General features: G+C 26.6%; 1 protein-coding gene across 1 annotated transcript in view; it reads left to right on the top strand.

Annotated features, from left to right (window-relative positions):
- Window positions 1–18,325, top strand: part of LOC100201207 (histone-lysine N-methyltransferase EZH2) — a 62,477-nt gene that overhangs the window by 8,008 nt on the left and 36,144 nt on the right. Inside the window, exons 2-7 of the mRNA XM_065800008.1 lie at window positions 5,650–5,781; window positions 6,542–6,658; window positions 8,948–9,074; window positions 9,223–9,327; window positions 9,418–9,544; window positions 9,648–9,713. Coding sequence (XP_065656080.1) covers window positions 5,650–5,781; window positions 6,542–6,658; window positions 8,948–9,074; window positions 9,223–9,327; window positions 9,418–9,544; window positions 9,648–9,713 — 674 coding nt within the window. The remainder of the gene's footprint in view (window positions 1–5,649; window positions 5,782–6,541; window positions 6,659–8,947; window positions 9,075–9,222; window positions 9,328–9,417; window positions 9,545–9,647; window positions 9,714–18,325) is intronic.

Below are 18,325 nucleotides of genomic sequence, written 5' to 3'. Positions count from 1 at the left end.
ATATATATATATATATATATATATATATATATATATATATATATATATATATATATATATATATATGTACAGTGCTGGCTGATGGGAAATTTCTAGGGGAGGCAAATTTTAACAACAAAATCAACATTAAATGAAAATTTGCTAAAAAAATACGTTGTTCTGATAAAAATTATTATTTATATATGTAAAAAATTACATCAGTATTTCAATATTTAATTTTTGTAAACAATTTATTTATAAAAATGTCTATAATGAAAGTTCTGGGATTCTTTTTTGCTTAATCAACATATTTTTGTACTAATAGAATTTGTTTCTTTGAATTGGCGGGTTTTTAATGTTGTTATCATAATAACTTTATTATTATAGTTGATCAGTCATTATAACATGTTAGTGATTTTTATTTTTTTATTAGTATGTTTAATAATAATTAGGAAAGTATTAAATATTGTCTAATAAGTTTTTAATTAGAAATATTATTTAGCGCAGAGAAACTTTATATAATTTTTATTGTTATTAAGTTTCTAGAAAATGGATAAAAGAAAAAAGTTGTCTGGTTTTCAGTATCATCTGAAATGGCTAAAGAAACAGGAAGAGCGTGATAAAAACCAAACTAAACTAAATACTTTTTTAAGCTCAGAAACATTTTTATAGCCCCAATAATGATTCTGAGATAAAAACTTTGCTGTATGAAATCAATTCATATGAGATCAGAGAACATGAAGTCTAGATAGAAGATGAAGAATCAAACCAAAACAGAGAATCAAGCAAAACTTGATTGAGGATTGAGCGAATTTAACTGGCGTGCTCCCTTTTTGTACATGGAAAGAAATTTCTGATTGGCCTCAGAATCTTACAAACCATATTCAAAAAAAAGTTATGAATAGCCCTGTAAACTGTCAATTAAACAGCTACCCAAGAAATTGTGATAATCGTTCCTTCTTTTTTTGCTGAAAAATGTTGAGTGGTGAAAGTCATCCTAGGTCATGTCTAATTTACTCAGAAAAAGTGAATAAAACATTCTGTTTTTGTTGCAAACTATTTAACATTACAGATATTTCCCTTGCGAGAACAGGATCTGCTGATTGGAGGCATTTATCACAAAATTTAACGAGGCATGAAGTTAGTGTTGATCATGTTGAAACCTTTGGCAATTAGATCGACTTGAAAGTTCAAAAACTGTTGATTGTTTAACGGAAAAGCAACTTTTGAATGAAATTGATTGATGGGATAATGTTTTAAAAAGGAAAATTTCCATAATCATTATGATGACATCACAAAACATAGTATTTAAAGGATTATCTGATAAACTGTATGAAGAAAACAATGGAAGTTTCCTAAAAATAGTTGAACTTATGGCAGAATTTGACCCAATTATGGAATATCATGTCTCCAAAGCAGGGGAAAATCCAAACAAAACCCATTACTTAAGCAAAAATATCCAAGAAGAAATTATTCAGTTAGTGGCTCGTGTTACTAAAATCCTTAAAAAAATTCGGAAAACCTACTCCATTATTGCGGATTACACACCAGATGCCAGTCATCAGGAACAGTTAACTTTTATCATATGACATCTAGTCTTAGAAAAATTTAATGGTTCAGTGGTTGTTGACATCCAAGAGAGTTTTTAAATTTTATTATTATTGATGATACCATAGGTTTGTAAATTTTTGAAATTTTCCTGATTTTTTTGATGTAATATATGTTATAAACTAAAAACTTGTATAAATAAAATTTAATTTTACAGGTCATGGATTGGAGCAAAAAATTGTGGCTTTATTGAATGGAAATAAACTTCCACTTGAAGATATGAGAGGTCAGGCATACGACAATGGTGCAGATATGAGAGGCAAAAACAAGGGCTTACAAAAGAAAATTTTAGATAGAAATAAGCAAGCACTCTTTATCTCTTGTACAGCACATTCACTTAAGCTTGTTGTTGTTGATTCTGTTAAAGTTGGATTGGAACATTTTTCGGAATTTTTCAAAGCCTTTATAACTTTTTTAACCTTTATAACTGGTTCCACAAAATGTTAGAGTATTTTAGAATTGAAGTGTCCATCACTTACAGTTAAATCTTTAAGTGATACAAGATGGGAGACTCACATCAGAGGTGTAAAAGCGATCAAGGAAAATATGCAAAAGTATTATGAAGCGCTGCATAACGTTGCCAAAAGTGATTGTGATAGAACCACCAAACTATCAGCTGAATCTATTGCTGCTAAAATAAATACTTTGGAATTCATATGTGGAATTGTTATTTGACATGATGTATTGAACGAAATAAACTGCACAAACAAAATTATTCAGTCAAGTTCATAGAATGTCAAAATTTCCATTGAAGAATTAAAGTCCACTGTAGCATTTTTGGAATCCAGTTACAATCAGACTAAATTTGATGAGCACGTTACCACAGCAAAAGTTTTGGCAACAACTTCGGGTCTAACATTTGAATTTACTGTCAACTAAAAGGGTCAGGAAGAAAAAAAAGTTTTTCAACGAAAGTGAAACAAACAAAAGTGAAACAAAGTTCCTGTTTTGGATTCCAGATCAAAGTTCAAAAAAAATTTCTTTGATATACTTTTCAGTTGTGCCATCAATTTATGAAAGAGTGTTTTGAAGACTTTAGAACAACTATGTCTCCTTTTCAGTTCTTATTTGAAATTCCCAATATTTCAAACATGAAAGAAGATATATTGAGAGGTAATTGTAATTTGTTGGAAGAAATTTTAACCGACAATGATGAAAAGGATATTTCTGGTTAAGAATTGTCACAAAAAACTAATTAAAAAAATCCACTAGATGTTCTAACATTTATATTTACACTTGATCTTGAAGAAATATTCCCCAATACTTGTATTGCATTGAGAATCTTACTAACAGTTCCAGTCACTGTCTGTCAAGACAAAAGTTCTTTTTCCAAACTAAAGTTGATCAAAAACTATTTAAGATCAAACATCAGTTAGAAAAAGCTTAATGGACTTTCGATTATTTCTATTGAGAGCAAAACAACAAAGTCGTTAAATATGAGGGAGTAGAGACTTAAATTTGCTCAAATGAAAGCCAGAAGAATGCCACTTACAAAACAATAAAAAAATTCTAATTTAGGTTTTGATAAATTTTCGAATTTTCCATACTTTTATTTCAAACTTAAAAATTCAATTATATTTTTATTTTTTATATGTATAGAAAAGTAGTCAATAATAGATGAATTTAATGATAAATACCAGAAGTTAATATGAGTTTAATTTTTTTTATCAATTTGGAATAATGATTTTTTCTTTAATTAGAGCGACTCTTTATTAAGATTTGAAGAGGTATTTTTATATTTTCGCTTCCGTTTTTTTTGTATAAATATAACATTCTACTCACCTTACTTAAATAGACCATTTTAAATTGTTAATATTTTAAATATAAAAGTATAAAGTTTATAAAATTCTGTTAAGGCAACTTTTGCCTGATCAACAATATGAAGTTGAAAATTTCATTTATTTAAGCCGATTTTTTTTCTCTGATATTAAAAAGTTAATTAAGAATTAAGGCGGAAATTTTTTTTTGCACACTCTAAGAAATGCCCACAAGCCGGCTCTGTATATGTATGTATATATATTTTAACATCTTCACTTCCAAAAAAGGTGTAAGCAACCACTATTAGAGCTGAAAGTTACTGGAAGAGAAAAGATGAAGTTTATAAAGCAAGATAGTAATTAACAGACGACTTAAATGATTGCAAGTTATATGAATCAGGAAAAAAAAATAAAAGGAATGAATTCCAAAGAACTGTTGTTATCTTTTTACTGTGATAATTAAGTGAATGGGTAGTAACACATGTGGACATTATATATATACATATATATATATATATATATATATATATATATATATATATATATATATATATATATACATATATATATATATATATATATATATATATATATATATATATATATATACATATATATATATATATATATATATATATATATATATATATATATATATATATATATATATATATATATATATATATATATATACATATATATATATATATATATATACAGTCGTCCCCCGGTTAACGAACTTAATTCGGAGTACGAACTAGTTCGTTATCCGAAAAGTTCGTTAACCGAAACGCGTTTTCCCATAGGCCGCCATTAAAAAATTTTTAATTGGTGGATTTTGCCAAAATAATGGGGGAAAAAATTCAAAAAATTGTCCAACTTGATAAATAAAATAGGCAAAGGTGAAATGATTGAAACCTAAGATTTATGCACTTTTAAAAATTGAAACAAATTGAAATTGTGCATGAAAATTGCTTGTCAAAGTTTTAGAAAAAACTAAAAATTGAACATGAACATTGCTTATCAAAAAATGAAAATTCAACAAGAAAATTGCTTGTCAAATTTTCACCTTTTTGCACTCTTTGAATGATTGTCTTTTTCTCTTCAAGAGTGAAAACTTTTCTGCTTTTTTTCGCAGGGTTCGACATTTTGAAAAATCGCAAAATCGAAAAAATCGCAAGTGGGAAAAAAACCTAGAAAAAAGCACAAAAATGCATGAAAAATATTAGTGAAACAAGAAAAGAAAAAAATGAAACAACAAAAGCACACCCAGCACAACCATTCACCTCCCAGGCTTCCATGACACTCACAAAACTGAGGGGGAAATGCTGGACGGCGCGCCCGACCTTCACGCGCGTGTGCACGCCATTTGGCGGTCCCGGTTCGTTAACCGAGTTCCGGTTCGTTAACCGGGGGAGGATTTTGGGCAAACTTTCGGTTCGTTAACCGAAAGTTCGCTAACAGGGGGGTTCGTTAACCGGGGGACGACTGTATATATATATACAACCCGTAGATGTTGTCCGAAAGTTTTTTCCATAATATGTTGACAAAAAGTAAAAATTAAAATGCAAGACCAGAATTTTTTTTTTTTATTAATTGAGAGACTGCCTGCCCCAACCAAACCCTCAGTCGATGTAGCAACACTTTCTTGCAGGTCAGGCTAAAAGATAGTAGATGTAGCAGCACTCCCTTGCGGGTCAGGCTATTTGTCAGTCGATGTAGCAGCACTCCCTGCGAGTCAGGCTATTTGTCAGTCGATGTAGCAGCACTTCCTTGCGAGTCAGGCTATAAGATAGTCGATGTAGCAACACTCCGCGCATGATTTACATTAAAAAAAAAAAAACTAAAAACATTTTATTAAAAAAATTAAGAATAAAAACATTTTATTAAAAAAATTAAGAATAAAAACATTTTATTAAAAAAAATAAAACTAAAAACATTGTTTATATTGTTAAAAACATTCAGAATGTTTTTAAAACATTCTGGTCAATTAAGTTTGCGTTTTTGTGGTTTTTTTTAAAAACGATTAATTTGTAATTGAATTAATGGTTTTTACTTTCGTCCAACACAAAAATGTTGGACGAAAGTCAAAAGTAATTAAAAGTGACGTATGTGTTGGCGTAAGAATCACTTTTTTCCTTCCGCTCTTCCCAAAGACAACAAACTATAGATCTCTCTCTCTCTATATATATATATATATATATATATATATATATATATATATATATATATATATATATATATATATATGCACATAGTTTGATATAGATTTTTTCTGTTAATCATTAATAATTTGCTTTTTTAGTCTATTTACAAAAGCAGTCGAGAAGAGTTGTTAAATGTATTGAAAAAACATCAGCAAATTTTAAAAGAGAAAAAGAGAGAGTCATTGACCACTATTCCTGTTGCTATTGTAACAGAGGCTTCAACAAGAAAGGTAATTATAATTTAATTTACAATTATAACAGGGTTTAACATTTAACAAGGTTTACCATTTTTTTATTAACAGGGTTTACTAATATTTTATAAATCAAAATTAAGTAATATTATTTTGTAAAATTTATAGTTTTTTTTTTAAACTTGTTTATTAAGAAAAGTTGCATTGGCTTGTAAAACAATTATTTTTTCGAAAGATTAGAGTTGATAGATTAAAAAAAAATTGGTTGTGTTTGTCTATTTAAGTTGTTTCTTTTTTTATTTAGTTCAGGCTTATTTGTTGTATATACGTAGTAATATTTTGTGTCTATTTTAGGTTCTTGTTTTTTTTTTATTTAGTTGAGACCTATTTTTATTTATTTTTGCTTCATTTCATTTTTGGGTTTATTATTTATATTTCCAGTCCCTATTACAGTTTATTTATTGTTAAAAATAGCTAAACCAAACTGTTCCTATTACAGCTTATTTATGGATAAAAAAACGAAAACCAGAAACAAATATAGAATGCAGAGTTTTGTAAAATCTGACACTTCGTCTATGGGCAAAATTTCATAGCCAAAGATTATTTCATTGAAAGCTAAACATTAAAGATAATGGTTGTCAATGGCTTTTGTCTCAGTTTATTTATTCTGCTGTAAAATTTATAAAATGTAGTATAAGAACTTTGTCAAAAAGAATTTTATGTAAAATTTGATTCATGGAATAAATTATGAGTATGCTGATATGAAGGTAATCATTTTATTTTTTTGAGTTCATTTTAGGCTCAAGTTCAAAGTGGTTTTAACTATTTATCTCAAAATGTTACACTACAAACAATTTACTCACCTCCAGCATTGCCGACTATGATCTCGTGGGCTCCTCTACAACAAAATTTTATTGTGAGCTTTTTTATGTTAATTCTTATTAATATATTAATGTTTTATTAAAAAATAAACCCAATAGTTTTTAGTGAAAGTTATAGAAAAAAGTGACTAAAAAATTATTAAATACACATATATGTGAAATAAACATTGTTTTTCTTTAAAAAAAAAAAATTCAGTGGAAATAAGTTTAATCGAGAGAAAACATAGTGTAAAAAAAAGTCCTCTTAACTAAAAATCACTAGACTAAAATGTGTCAAAATGCCAACTGACAACATTTTTCGAAGAACCAACTATAACTTGAAAATCGCCTTTTTTGAGGCGATGTCACACACACATCCGTAGAATCGCTCTTGCTAATACATCCTATTCCTAATCTCTGTCTAAAATCATCAATTCTTTACTTATCTTTTATTGAGTCACCACATAATCGTCAATCATCATCTCTTATTTTCATATTATGAGCATTATCAATCTTTTTTACTCATGTTTTACTGCTATACGTCATCTAGATGCATGTGGTGTATAACTTTGCTTTAATCTATAATAATGCACCTCTTGGTGTTAAAATTTGAAATGATTGAAAATAAAATAAAAGCTGAAATACTTAATTTGATATTTTATTTTGTTATATAAAACTTTATTTTTAAAATATTTTTTTGTTTAAAAAAATTCAAAATAGTTGTTTTATTAGGAACAAATTTTGGACTTTCCTATTTAGATACATCCTGAGTAAAATTTTTGTCAAGTATTGTTAAACAATCTTTAGGTCGCAAAATTAGTTAGTAGCAACAAGTATACATTAAAATATATCAAATCAATAATTTTTATTACATAAGACTGTGTATCTTTTTAATAACTTGCATTTTGAATCATAAATAAGGAAAGAAAAATAATAAAATATAAAAAATTAGATTCAGACTTCCTATTTTACATACACCGTGCTCAATTTGTGTTTTATTAAATTTTATTTTACATACACACACTGCTTAATTTGTGTTTACTTGAGCATTTCTAAAAGTTGAAGTTTAGCTACAGTTTAGTTCAAAAGTTTTGCTTATTTCTCATGTTTAGATAGTACTCCAAAGAAAATATAATTCGCAATAATAATAAACTTACAGTTTTTTTAATTGAGCTTTTAAAAACTTGTTTTTTTGATTTGATCATTTGTTTAATAAAAAATAACAAATCCGGGATGCTTCTTAAGGCTGTGTTATTTTTTATTAGATTACCTGACAAAGTCCATTCAGAAAATTTTTAAATTACAGTAATGGAAGGACTTTGCCTTTAAATATTTAAAAATATATATTATGATTACTAATAAGATCAATGTTATGTCTGACAATATAACAAAGACAATTTATCATTTATAAAGTTGTTTATTTATTTTGATCAATTCTAAATTCCATCTTAAATTCCAATAATGATTCCATTAAGAAGTTCAAATTATACTAAAAAATTTGTCTTATAAATTTCTAGCAAATTAAAATGATATCTTAAGCTACCTAAAATTGTTCCCTTGTTCCCATCTGATAAAATTGTAGCCTCATTCCCATCTGATGAAATTGTAGCCTTGTTCCCATCTGATAAAATTGTAATCTCATTTCCATCTGATAAAATTGTTATCTCATTTCCATCTGATAAAATTGTAATCTCATTCCCATCTGATAAAATTGTAATCTCATTTCCATCTGATAAAATTGTAATCTCATTTCCATCTGATAAAATTGTAACCTCATTTCCATCTGATAAAATTGTAATCTCATTTCCATCTGATAAAATTGTAATCTCATTCCCATCTGATAAAATTGTAATCTCATTTCCATCTGATAAAATTGTAATCTCATTTTCATCTGATAAAATTGTAATCTCATTTCCATCTGATAAATCTATACTTATTCTTATAATGCAGACTTCATTTGTGGCTTGAAAAGCAAAATAAGGTATTTAAAAATATAAGCATAATTTTTACTCAACTTCTTATATTCTTATTAAATTCCTATTAATTATTATTAACATTCCTTATTAAACCAATTCTTATTAATAATCCTTATTAAATTAATTCTTATTAACATTCTTTATTAAATTAGTTTTTATTAATATTCCTTATTAAATTAGTTCTTGTTAACATTCCTTATTAAATTAATTCTTATTAATATTCCTTATTAAATTAATTCTTATTAATATTCCTTATTAAATTAGTTCTTATTAATATTTATTATTAAATTACTTCTCATTAATATTCCTTAGTAAATTAGTTCTCATTAATATTTATTAAATTTTAAATAAATAATACTTTAATAACAGGTTGATGATGAGACAGTTTTGCATAATATTCCTTACATGGGAGAAGATGTTATTGACCAAGATGGACAGTTTATTGAAGAACTTATTAAAAACTATGATGGCAAAGTTCACACTTCTTCAAGTTTAGGTTTGTTATAGAAATATTTTATGTATACAAATTATTACATATTAAGGTTTACATTTTAAAAGTTAATTTAAAATTTAAGTATTTTTAGTATTTCATTTGGGATAAGTTTAATTTTAAGAGCAAAAACTTTTTTTGAAAATATTTTTAGATAGTATTATGGACGATGAACTTTTTTTGGAATTAATAAAAGCTGGAATTGTTTACCAAGATGAATATAGGAGCTCTGAGAATTATAAAGAACAGTTTTCAGATGGTATGTTTTTTTATTTGGTTTTTTTTTTAATATAATTGTTTTTTTTTGCTTTCATGAATTATGTTTTTTCTGTTACATTATTTGTTGTAGAATCTTTAACTAAAAAATTATCAAACGATTTAAAATTTCAAACTAATGATCCTAGCGAGTTACTCTTTGACACAATAGCACATTATTTCTCAGAGCAAGGTGTGACTGCAAAAGAAGTAAAACAGAGGCATGTCATTTCATTAATAATACTAATATTACTTTCTGAAATTTAAAATTGAGGTTACACAATATATTTAATTTACACTAAATGTTTAATATATTTTTATTAGGTATATGCTATTAAAAGAAAAAGAAAGCAGTCAGCCGCCTGCTGAATGTACTCCAAACATTGATGGGTAAGATATTCGACTTTAAGTTATGTTCTTTTTCTTGACAACTTAATTATGCATCAACAACCACTTAACACATATAGACAATAACTTTTGGAGGAATGCTGGAAAATTCTAGCCAATTAATGTTCAATGATTTTCTTTTGGAAAAAAAGATATTTTGATCTCTCAAAATCAATTCTGTCTTCTTCAAGTCAAACTTTATGGTAACAAATATAAATTTTAAAGCAAATTTTAAAGCATTCATTGTTAAATAGAAAATATAAAAAAAAATCATAAAGTGGAGGCTGACAAAAACCAACAGAATATTATTAATTTAAATGAAAATCAGAACCACTTTCTGAAAAAAAAAGTAAAGGTTTATAAAAAGAAGGTTACAATTAAATACAGCTAATAGGTGGAAAGGCTTGCAAAATACATTGCTAATGATTTTCTTGAAATAGAAAGTGTTTCTGGAACAATTACTGCGCTAAAATGCAGAGTATGCCAAGCATTATTTTCTCAAATTCAGATTTTTTTAATCTAAATGCCAAAATGGAAAAAGATACAGTCAATTGCAATGCAGTTCTGCAATCAAAAAAGTTAGTATGGGTAAGTGAAAAAAAGTCTTTGTTATTTTCTTTCACTCTCTTTTTATTTATGGATGTTAAATATGGAGTTTCTCACAAAGTTTCTAAAACCATGTAAAAGTTACTAGAGAATATAGGAATTGTAAATTGAAATTAAAAATGCTAATAAAGAAAGCATATCAAATGTTAGAATGCTGCTCAAGGTTTAAGTTCCATAGTTCAAGTTCCGTTGGTGTATAGCACATCTTGTGTTAACAAAAAGGAAAACTAGGAAAAGCTGCATCATTCAATTGTATTATTTAAAAAATGCAGTTATGAAATAATCACCAAAAAAAGTTTAAGGTTAAACTTGTTTCTATAATAAAAGATAATGAGTATGACATTGGTTAATGACCTAAGAAAGAGTATTTTTGTTTTTTGGTTTGTTTGATTTATATATGTTATATTTATTACTTATGTGCAATGGATTTAATGGAAAAATTTAATTAAGAATATATTCTTAATTAAATTTTTCCAAATATAAAGTAAACTATTTTGTTAAATCTAGTTTTGTTTTTAGTTGCATGATGGATTGCAAATAAATTTCAGGCTTTAATGATAATATTAGACCAATACAGTGTTTATTAAAAACATTTCAAAATTTTGACTGAAGATCACAGTAATGCTGAACAAGCTAAGTTTAAAGGATACTACAAGAATTCATGCTAGAATCTCTCTTCATGTTTGCATTTATTGAAGTTCTAGAACTGGCAAAGATTTTGTCAAAATCTTTCTTAAGTGATGATGTGACATGCTGGTTTCATCAGGGTTTATTCAACAAGCTAAAAACCAATTAAGTTGTCTTCAAAATATTGAATTTATTTACCAACAGTAAAATGTTTCTTTGTCATAGTGTCTGAAATTTTATTTCCAGAGTATTTTACTTAATGATTCTGTAAACGTTAAACATTTTGTAAAAAAAATCTATTTATATCTTAAAAATTTTTATATGCACGTCTGTTCATTTTTATATGCGTGTTAATTCATTCTTATATGCCTATTTATTCATTCTTATTTGCCCTTTTATTCATTCTTAAATGTGTTTTAAAAAAGCACAGTTTTTTGCAAAATAAATTGTTCTTGTTTTCTGGTAAACGAGGTTAAAAATACTTCAGAAAAACACTTTTTTACATTCGATGATGAGTTAAGGTACAAGCTACCCTCGTTTTCTTACTTAATTTAATATTAGGTCTTTGTTTAATTTTATTATTAAATTTATTGATTGATTAAATCATTTATCTAATTATTAGTGATGTATTTTTTTTTGTGATGTATGTAGTGATGTATTTACTTTATATACATACATTAAACCCTATCATTAGCCTCAATTGGCCTTTGCCATCGGTACATCATTACTAAATAATCATTTATCTAGATTTAAATTTAATTATTTATAATTATTACTAATACACAAATATTTACCCTATGGGTAGAAGAGCAAATAGCAACGCCGATCGAAAAACAAGGAAAAATGTCACAAAAGAGTACATTGAAATGCTTAAGCATTTAGTTGAAAGAAATGAATCTACAACAAACATTTCAACTTCTCTTAATTTATCTAAGCGCGCAGTTCAAAATCTTGGCTTTAAGTTAAACACAGGAAAATTCAGCGACATGATTGCATTCAAGTCGTTTTCTGATAAAAAACAAAGTAAAAGACCTATAAACACTCAAATAAAAAATATTGAATTATGCGTACTAAAAAACAATCTTTGTACGCAAGAAGCAATAAAAGAAAATCTCTCTGCAGCAGGCTTCAACATGTCTTAGCCTATTATTTCAAAAAAACTCAAATGCTCAGATTTATCAAGGAAGCATGTTGTACATGTACCAGAAGAACGAAATTCAACACAAGTTATTGATGCACACTATGCATTTGCAAGCAAAATTAATGGAATTTCAAATTAAAACTTGTGCACACCAACAGCAAGTATGGTTATTCACTAAGAGGTGCGTCAGTAGTTTTACAGTCGTCTGCAAATTGTGTCAAGAATGTTAGTTTGATTTGTGCTGTTTCAACAATGGGAGTGCTGGCTTATGAAATAAAAACTGGAGGCTGGAATGCAAATTAATTTTGTATGTTCATTACGACAATAATGGCACCAGTGATTAGAAATGCAGATGTGGAAGCGCTGGTTCTTGTTATGGACAATTGTGAATACCACTTTCTGTTAACCTTTCTGTTATGCTAATACTAGCCTCTCATGACATAGCTGTTAAGTAACGGGTGAGGCATAAAGCATGAGACAAATTTTGCCAATTAATTTTGTAATGTTGCAAATAAATTATTCCAAGTTTTATATATATTGTTATACATCATGAAACCCTGTTTAAAATTTTATAGCTTTTGAAATTTTGCCTTTAGAATTTTTTTTAAAATAATGACGCTAAATCAAATCTTCCAAAATATGATTAAATTTTGGCTAGAGCAAGGTTTTAAGGCTCAAAAAATCTACAGTTTATTACAAACAGAAACATCTAAGGCAACAGTGTACAGATGGGTCAATCGTATACTTAAATCTGGAATCTCAGCCAAAACCTCGCCTGGTAGGCCAAGGAGCATTCGAACAAAACAATTCATCACAAAAGTGAGGCGAAATCTTGTATCTTACAAGAAAAAAAGTCAGAAAAATTGCCAGAGAAGCAAGTTGTTCATCTCGAACTGTTCGTAGAATAGTTAGTGAGATCTTTTAGTAACAAGATTGAGCTTTTTAAAAAAATAAAAGAAGTTGTTAAAGAAATACCCTTGAAAAATATCCAAGATTCGATTGATAGTTACAGGTCTCGAGTTTTTGCTATTAAAAAAAATCAAGGTGGCTTGATTTTAAATAAACATTTTTAATATTAAAGAGTTTTATTTCTTTATTAAATCAATATATAAAATGAACAGATAATTTTTTTAGTATCTACTTAAAAATTGATATGAAATTTGTTTCATTCTTTACACCCCACCCATTATCTACCAGCATTCACGCCACACCTTAAGCCAACAGAAGAATTTTTTTCTTCTTCAAAACATACTTGTAAACAGGGAGAAATCAGGAAACTTAAAGATATCATGGATACTACAGAGTTTAATATAATTCCATTTTACAACCATATGCGTAGTTACATTAATCAAGCACTGGCTCGGTAACCATTGTTTGAATAAATAGCAGTGGCAACAACCTAATTTATATTTTGAATATATCTATATAAAAACATAAGAGCCTATTTAATGTTTAAATAAAATTACATTAAAGATTTTAAGGGTAGTTGACTCTCATATAAACGTGCATATAAGAATGAATAAATACATGTATAAGAATGAATAAATACACGTATAAGAATGAATAAATATGCTTATGAGAATGAATAAATATGCATATAAGAATGAATAAGTACTTATTTAAGAATGAATAAACAGGCCTTATTCAAAGCATTACATGTAGAGCAATCTATGTATGCCTCAAGCGATTTTACATGAGCAGTATGTGGTTTAGCAACTTTTTATCATTTTTTAACTTTTAAATTATTCTATAAGCGGTAAGATAAAAAAAGTAATTAATTTTAAACAGTCACATTTACTTTTGAATGATGTTAATGTAAAAATATTTGTTACAAAAGTTTGAATGACACTTATGTTTGATATAAGCGCTATTTACTAATGAAAAAAACTGAAATAAAATTAAAAGTTTATTTTAATTTTGTTTTTATTTTATTGTAATGATTGATTTTTTAAGCTTGAAGCAAAAATCATAATTACATTATTTAATTCTGATAAAAAATATATGATTTAATTTCAAACTATTTTAGTAAAAATATGTAATTTTTATTCTAATAAAAAAAAATAATAATGTAATTTAGATTTGAAAAATATATAATTTAATTTTGGTTTAAAAAATATATATTCAAGTTTATTAAAATTAAAGTTAATGCTTGGGTTTAACTTAACTGTAAAATTTATTTAAAAATATTACTAAATATTATTTAATATTGAAATTTTATTTGTTTTTTTAAAAAAAACTAACTCATTTCTATCTAGGGATTGCAATCCCGTATCCTGGGATCCCGGACGTTTTTGGGTCCCGAAAATCCCGGGATTCTAAACACAAAATCCCGGGATTTTCGGGATTATAGCAGGATTGAACTAATTAAATTATTTTGTTAAACAAAATGTTGAAAGTTGGTAACTATACTGAATTATAACGAGTTATATAATGCTGCTTTGCAGGTTCATCCTGTTTATGCTTTATCCTTACGATAAATGGAACAAATTTTTGAATAGACCATGGAGTTTGGGAGTTTATCATTGAAAAAAGTTTCACAAACACAAATTAAGGCAGGTTTGTTTGACTATTGTATAAAAAACAATCGTTAAGTTTGTTGGCAAGACTTCTATTCCACCGACGATCGAACCTGAGCGGGCATTTTCTGCAGCTGGGTTTTTGGGAAGTAAAATAAAGAGTAGGCTAAATGACCAAACCTTAAATGCTCTACTATTCCTCTGGGCATATTTTCTGACAAAAAAAGAAAGTTTGTAAATAAAATATGCATTTAATATGAATTGTTTTTTTGTTTTACATTTATTATTTAGCTACCATTTATTTATAAATATAAAATAAAGATTTTCTTTAATTTTTGTCTCTCAATATTAACAAACAACTTATTATGTTATTTTTTACAAAGTAGCTTGTTGCTACAGCAGCTACATCGGTAGCCAAATTTAAGAAAATTTATGTTTACAAATTTATTTTGAAATTTTGATTGTTTAGTTACTTTAGTCAAATACACTTTAAATGTTCAAATGTTATTTACATATCCAATTATTTGATGAAGGTTATTCTGTATAGTCTGTAATCTTAAAACATAATATGGAAGGTACCGTATATATATTTCTGCATTATTTTAAGATCTTTATATACACCTGCTGCCTGTTACACAATTAAAACAATTTAAGGCGCCATAGAAAATTAATTTAAGTCATAAAGGCATAATGAAATTAAATAAAAAATTGATAACATCAAAAAGTATATTCATATATGCAGTATTAAGTTCTGTTTTTTAGCAAATATCTCACATTATATAAAATCCCGGGATCCCAGGATTTTATTTACTTCAATATTGAAATCCCGGGATCGTAATTCATGCCCGGGATTGCAATCCCTATTTCTATCGCAATTGTTTTATCAGTTTTCTTTCCTAAACATTTTTTTTTTTTTACTCAAAATTAATTTTTAAATAAATGGCTGTATCAAAAATTTGCACAAAACAGAAATTAAACTCTTTTTTTTTATAACGCAAGTTAAATCGCAGTGATTATTTTTTAATAGAGGATATATTCAGCGATATAATTTTAATAATAAACTAATAAACTTTTAATAAATAAAGTAAATAAATTAACATAATTTTTTTATTTGTTACTCGCTAATTTTATTCAAATAAAAAATCATTTGTAAATTAGAAATTTAGGAAGTAATCATTTTGAAAATTCAAAAGTTTAACATATTTTAATTCATTTATGCAAATGTCAAGAAAAGAAATTTCCTAATATCAAACATTTTTAAAAATGCAATATTAAATTTAATTATTTAATATTAAAAAAATAAATAAATAAACATCCCCTTACAGTAATAATAAAAAACCTGTTAAATAATGTTTAACTCCTTTTGCGGTAATTAATATTATTGCAATAATTTAAATTAAAGTTAATGTCTTTAAAAAATAAAATTTTATGACGTCAAGTATCGTGTTAAGCTAATGGATTAAGCATTTTTCATTTAAAACAAGGCCTGTCTATATAAAGTAATAAAAGCCTATTTATTGTTTATATGAAGTTAGTTAGAGATTTTATGGGTAGGTAACTCGCATATAAACGCGCATATAAAAATGAATAAATACACATATAAGAATAAATCAATATGCATATAAAAATGAATAGACGCACATATAAGAATGAATAACCCTGTAAGTAATTTGTTTGTTTATATGATTTTAAGTAATTTGGATTAATTAAAAAAAAACATAGTCCTAACATTGCAATGGGTTGTATATATGGAAGATCAGTTATGAAAGATTATCAGAAAAGGTGTGAAGTAGTGGATTCAGTATGAATGTTGCCATTCAATAATATAGGAGAAACGAACACTGTAATAGTTATTACCAGTAAATAACTTGGTTTTGTTTAGATTAAAATTCACCAGCCGTTTCAAGCCCCAAGTTGTCATAGAAGAGAATCACAATCAAGATTAGCTGCCTGTTTTAAGCAATCAAAAAGGATGACATTTAGTTGAGAATATAAAGTTGTTCAATAGTTTTAAAAACTTTCTCATATACATCATATATGAAGTAAGTTTATGAAAAAATATAGAATGTCAGACTTTTTTGAATGTCTTTGATATATCAAGAACTATAACTCTTGCCTCATTGCCTCCATCTAATGTGCAATTGAACCTTTTTGTTAAAAAAGTTATTGAGCCAGCAGTAGAGTAAGTGGGTTAAGATCTGTAATGATTGTCAAAGAGTAATTAGTTATGATCAAGATAAGGTATTTGAAGTTTTTTATTTAATGATTTAAAAGCTTTTGTAATAACAAGAGATTGATTAGATTATAGTTAGAAAGAATAATAATAAGAGATTGATTAGATTATAGTTAGAAAGAATAAGAAGGGTGATAGTTAGAGAGGTGTTCTCCAGATCTTTGAAAAATTAAAATTAAAGATGTCATTTTCCATCAGTTAGAAATACAACATTCAGTCAAGCAGTTATTAAATAGATTTTTTTTAACTATTAATTCTTTTTTTTTCTTGCTTATTATGGTTTTCCCACCACATGCTCGAGTTATTTATTACTATTCATTATTTAATATTAATTTATTTATCATTTATTATTATTTCGACTTTCAAAAAAATGTTTACATTTCTAGTTATTATTTCAAATTAGAAATATCAGGTATATACTTATATTTATTCTATTTTGAGTATATATACTCAAATTAGAAATATCAGGTATATACTTATATTTATTCTATTTTGAGTATATATACTCAAATTAGAAGTATCAGGTATATACTTATTTATTCTATTTTGAGTATATATACTCAAATTAGAAATATCAGGTATATACTTATATTTATTCTAATTTGAGTATACTCAAATTAGAATAGTAAACATCAATGAATACTTAATTTATATATATACATGGTCTTTGTAAGACCATGACAGGAATGTTTTCTGGACCACAAGCAGTAGAAGATTTTAAATAGGAAATACCTTTAGAAGCAAAAGCCTCTCTGGCTTCTGTTTCTGATGTTATTTTGATGTCTAATAATGGATTAAAGTTACTTGGATGCTTAATAATAAGGTATTAAGATCAGGCCCATGTATGAGAAATAGAATGTTAGATTTTCCTTTGTAAAAGGCGCTGTTAAAAAGTTGCAAAGTATATATTTATCTTTAAAAAAGTTAAATATTTTTTGTTCTTTAGTTATTTTGTAAAATCTTCTGAAATTTACATCACAGAACCAAAAAAAAAAAAAAAAAAAAAAAAAAAAACCAATAAAAATTGTAAAATTTATATATTACTAAATTATGTTGTAGTAAATATAACATTTATTGCAATATAGTTAAGTAGGGGGTCATTCATAAATGGTGTCAGTAAATGTAGGAGGGTACTGAAAAGTTTGACAAAAATTGACAGTGGGGAAGGAGGTGTGTTGAGACCAAAATGATGTCAATTTAAAAAAAAAAACAATTTAAGTTTATACAAGCAGATTTTAAAGGTATTTGCATCTACAATGTGGTATAGAAATAGCATATTTGCTTTGTGGGGAATTCGATGTAAGTTTCCCAGAGACATTAAATAAATTTAAAATTTACCATCATTTTATTATTGTAATACCATTTGACTGAAAATCTAATTGTTTACAAATATCAACAATTTAACAATTGTTATTCACTCCCTAGCGGATTATAAAATGTGCTTCAAAGCAAACACATAAAGTCATTTGTCATTATTTTAAATACAATAGTC

Source organism: Hydra vulgaris, chromosome 06 (assembly GCF_038396675.1).
Source record: "Hydra vulgaris chromosome 06, alternate assembly HydraT2T_AEP".
NCBI lineage: Eukaryota > Metazoa > Cnidaria > Hydrozoa > Anthoathecata > Hydridae > Hydra > Hydra vulgaris.
This window is presented reverse-complemented; position numbering and strand designations above follow the sequence as displayed.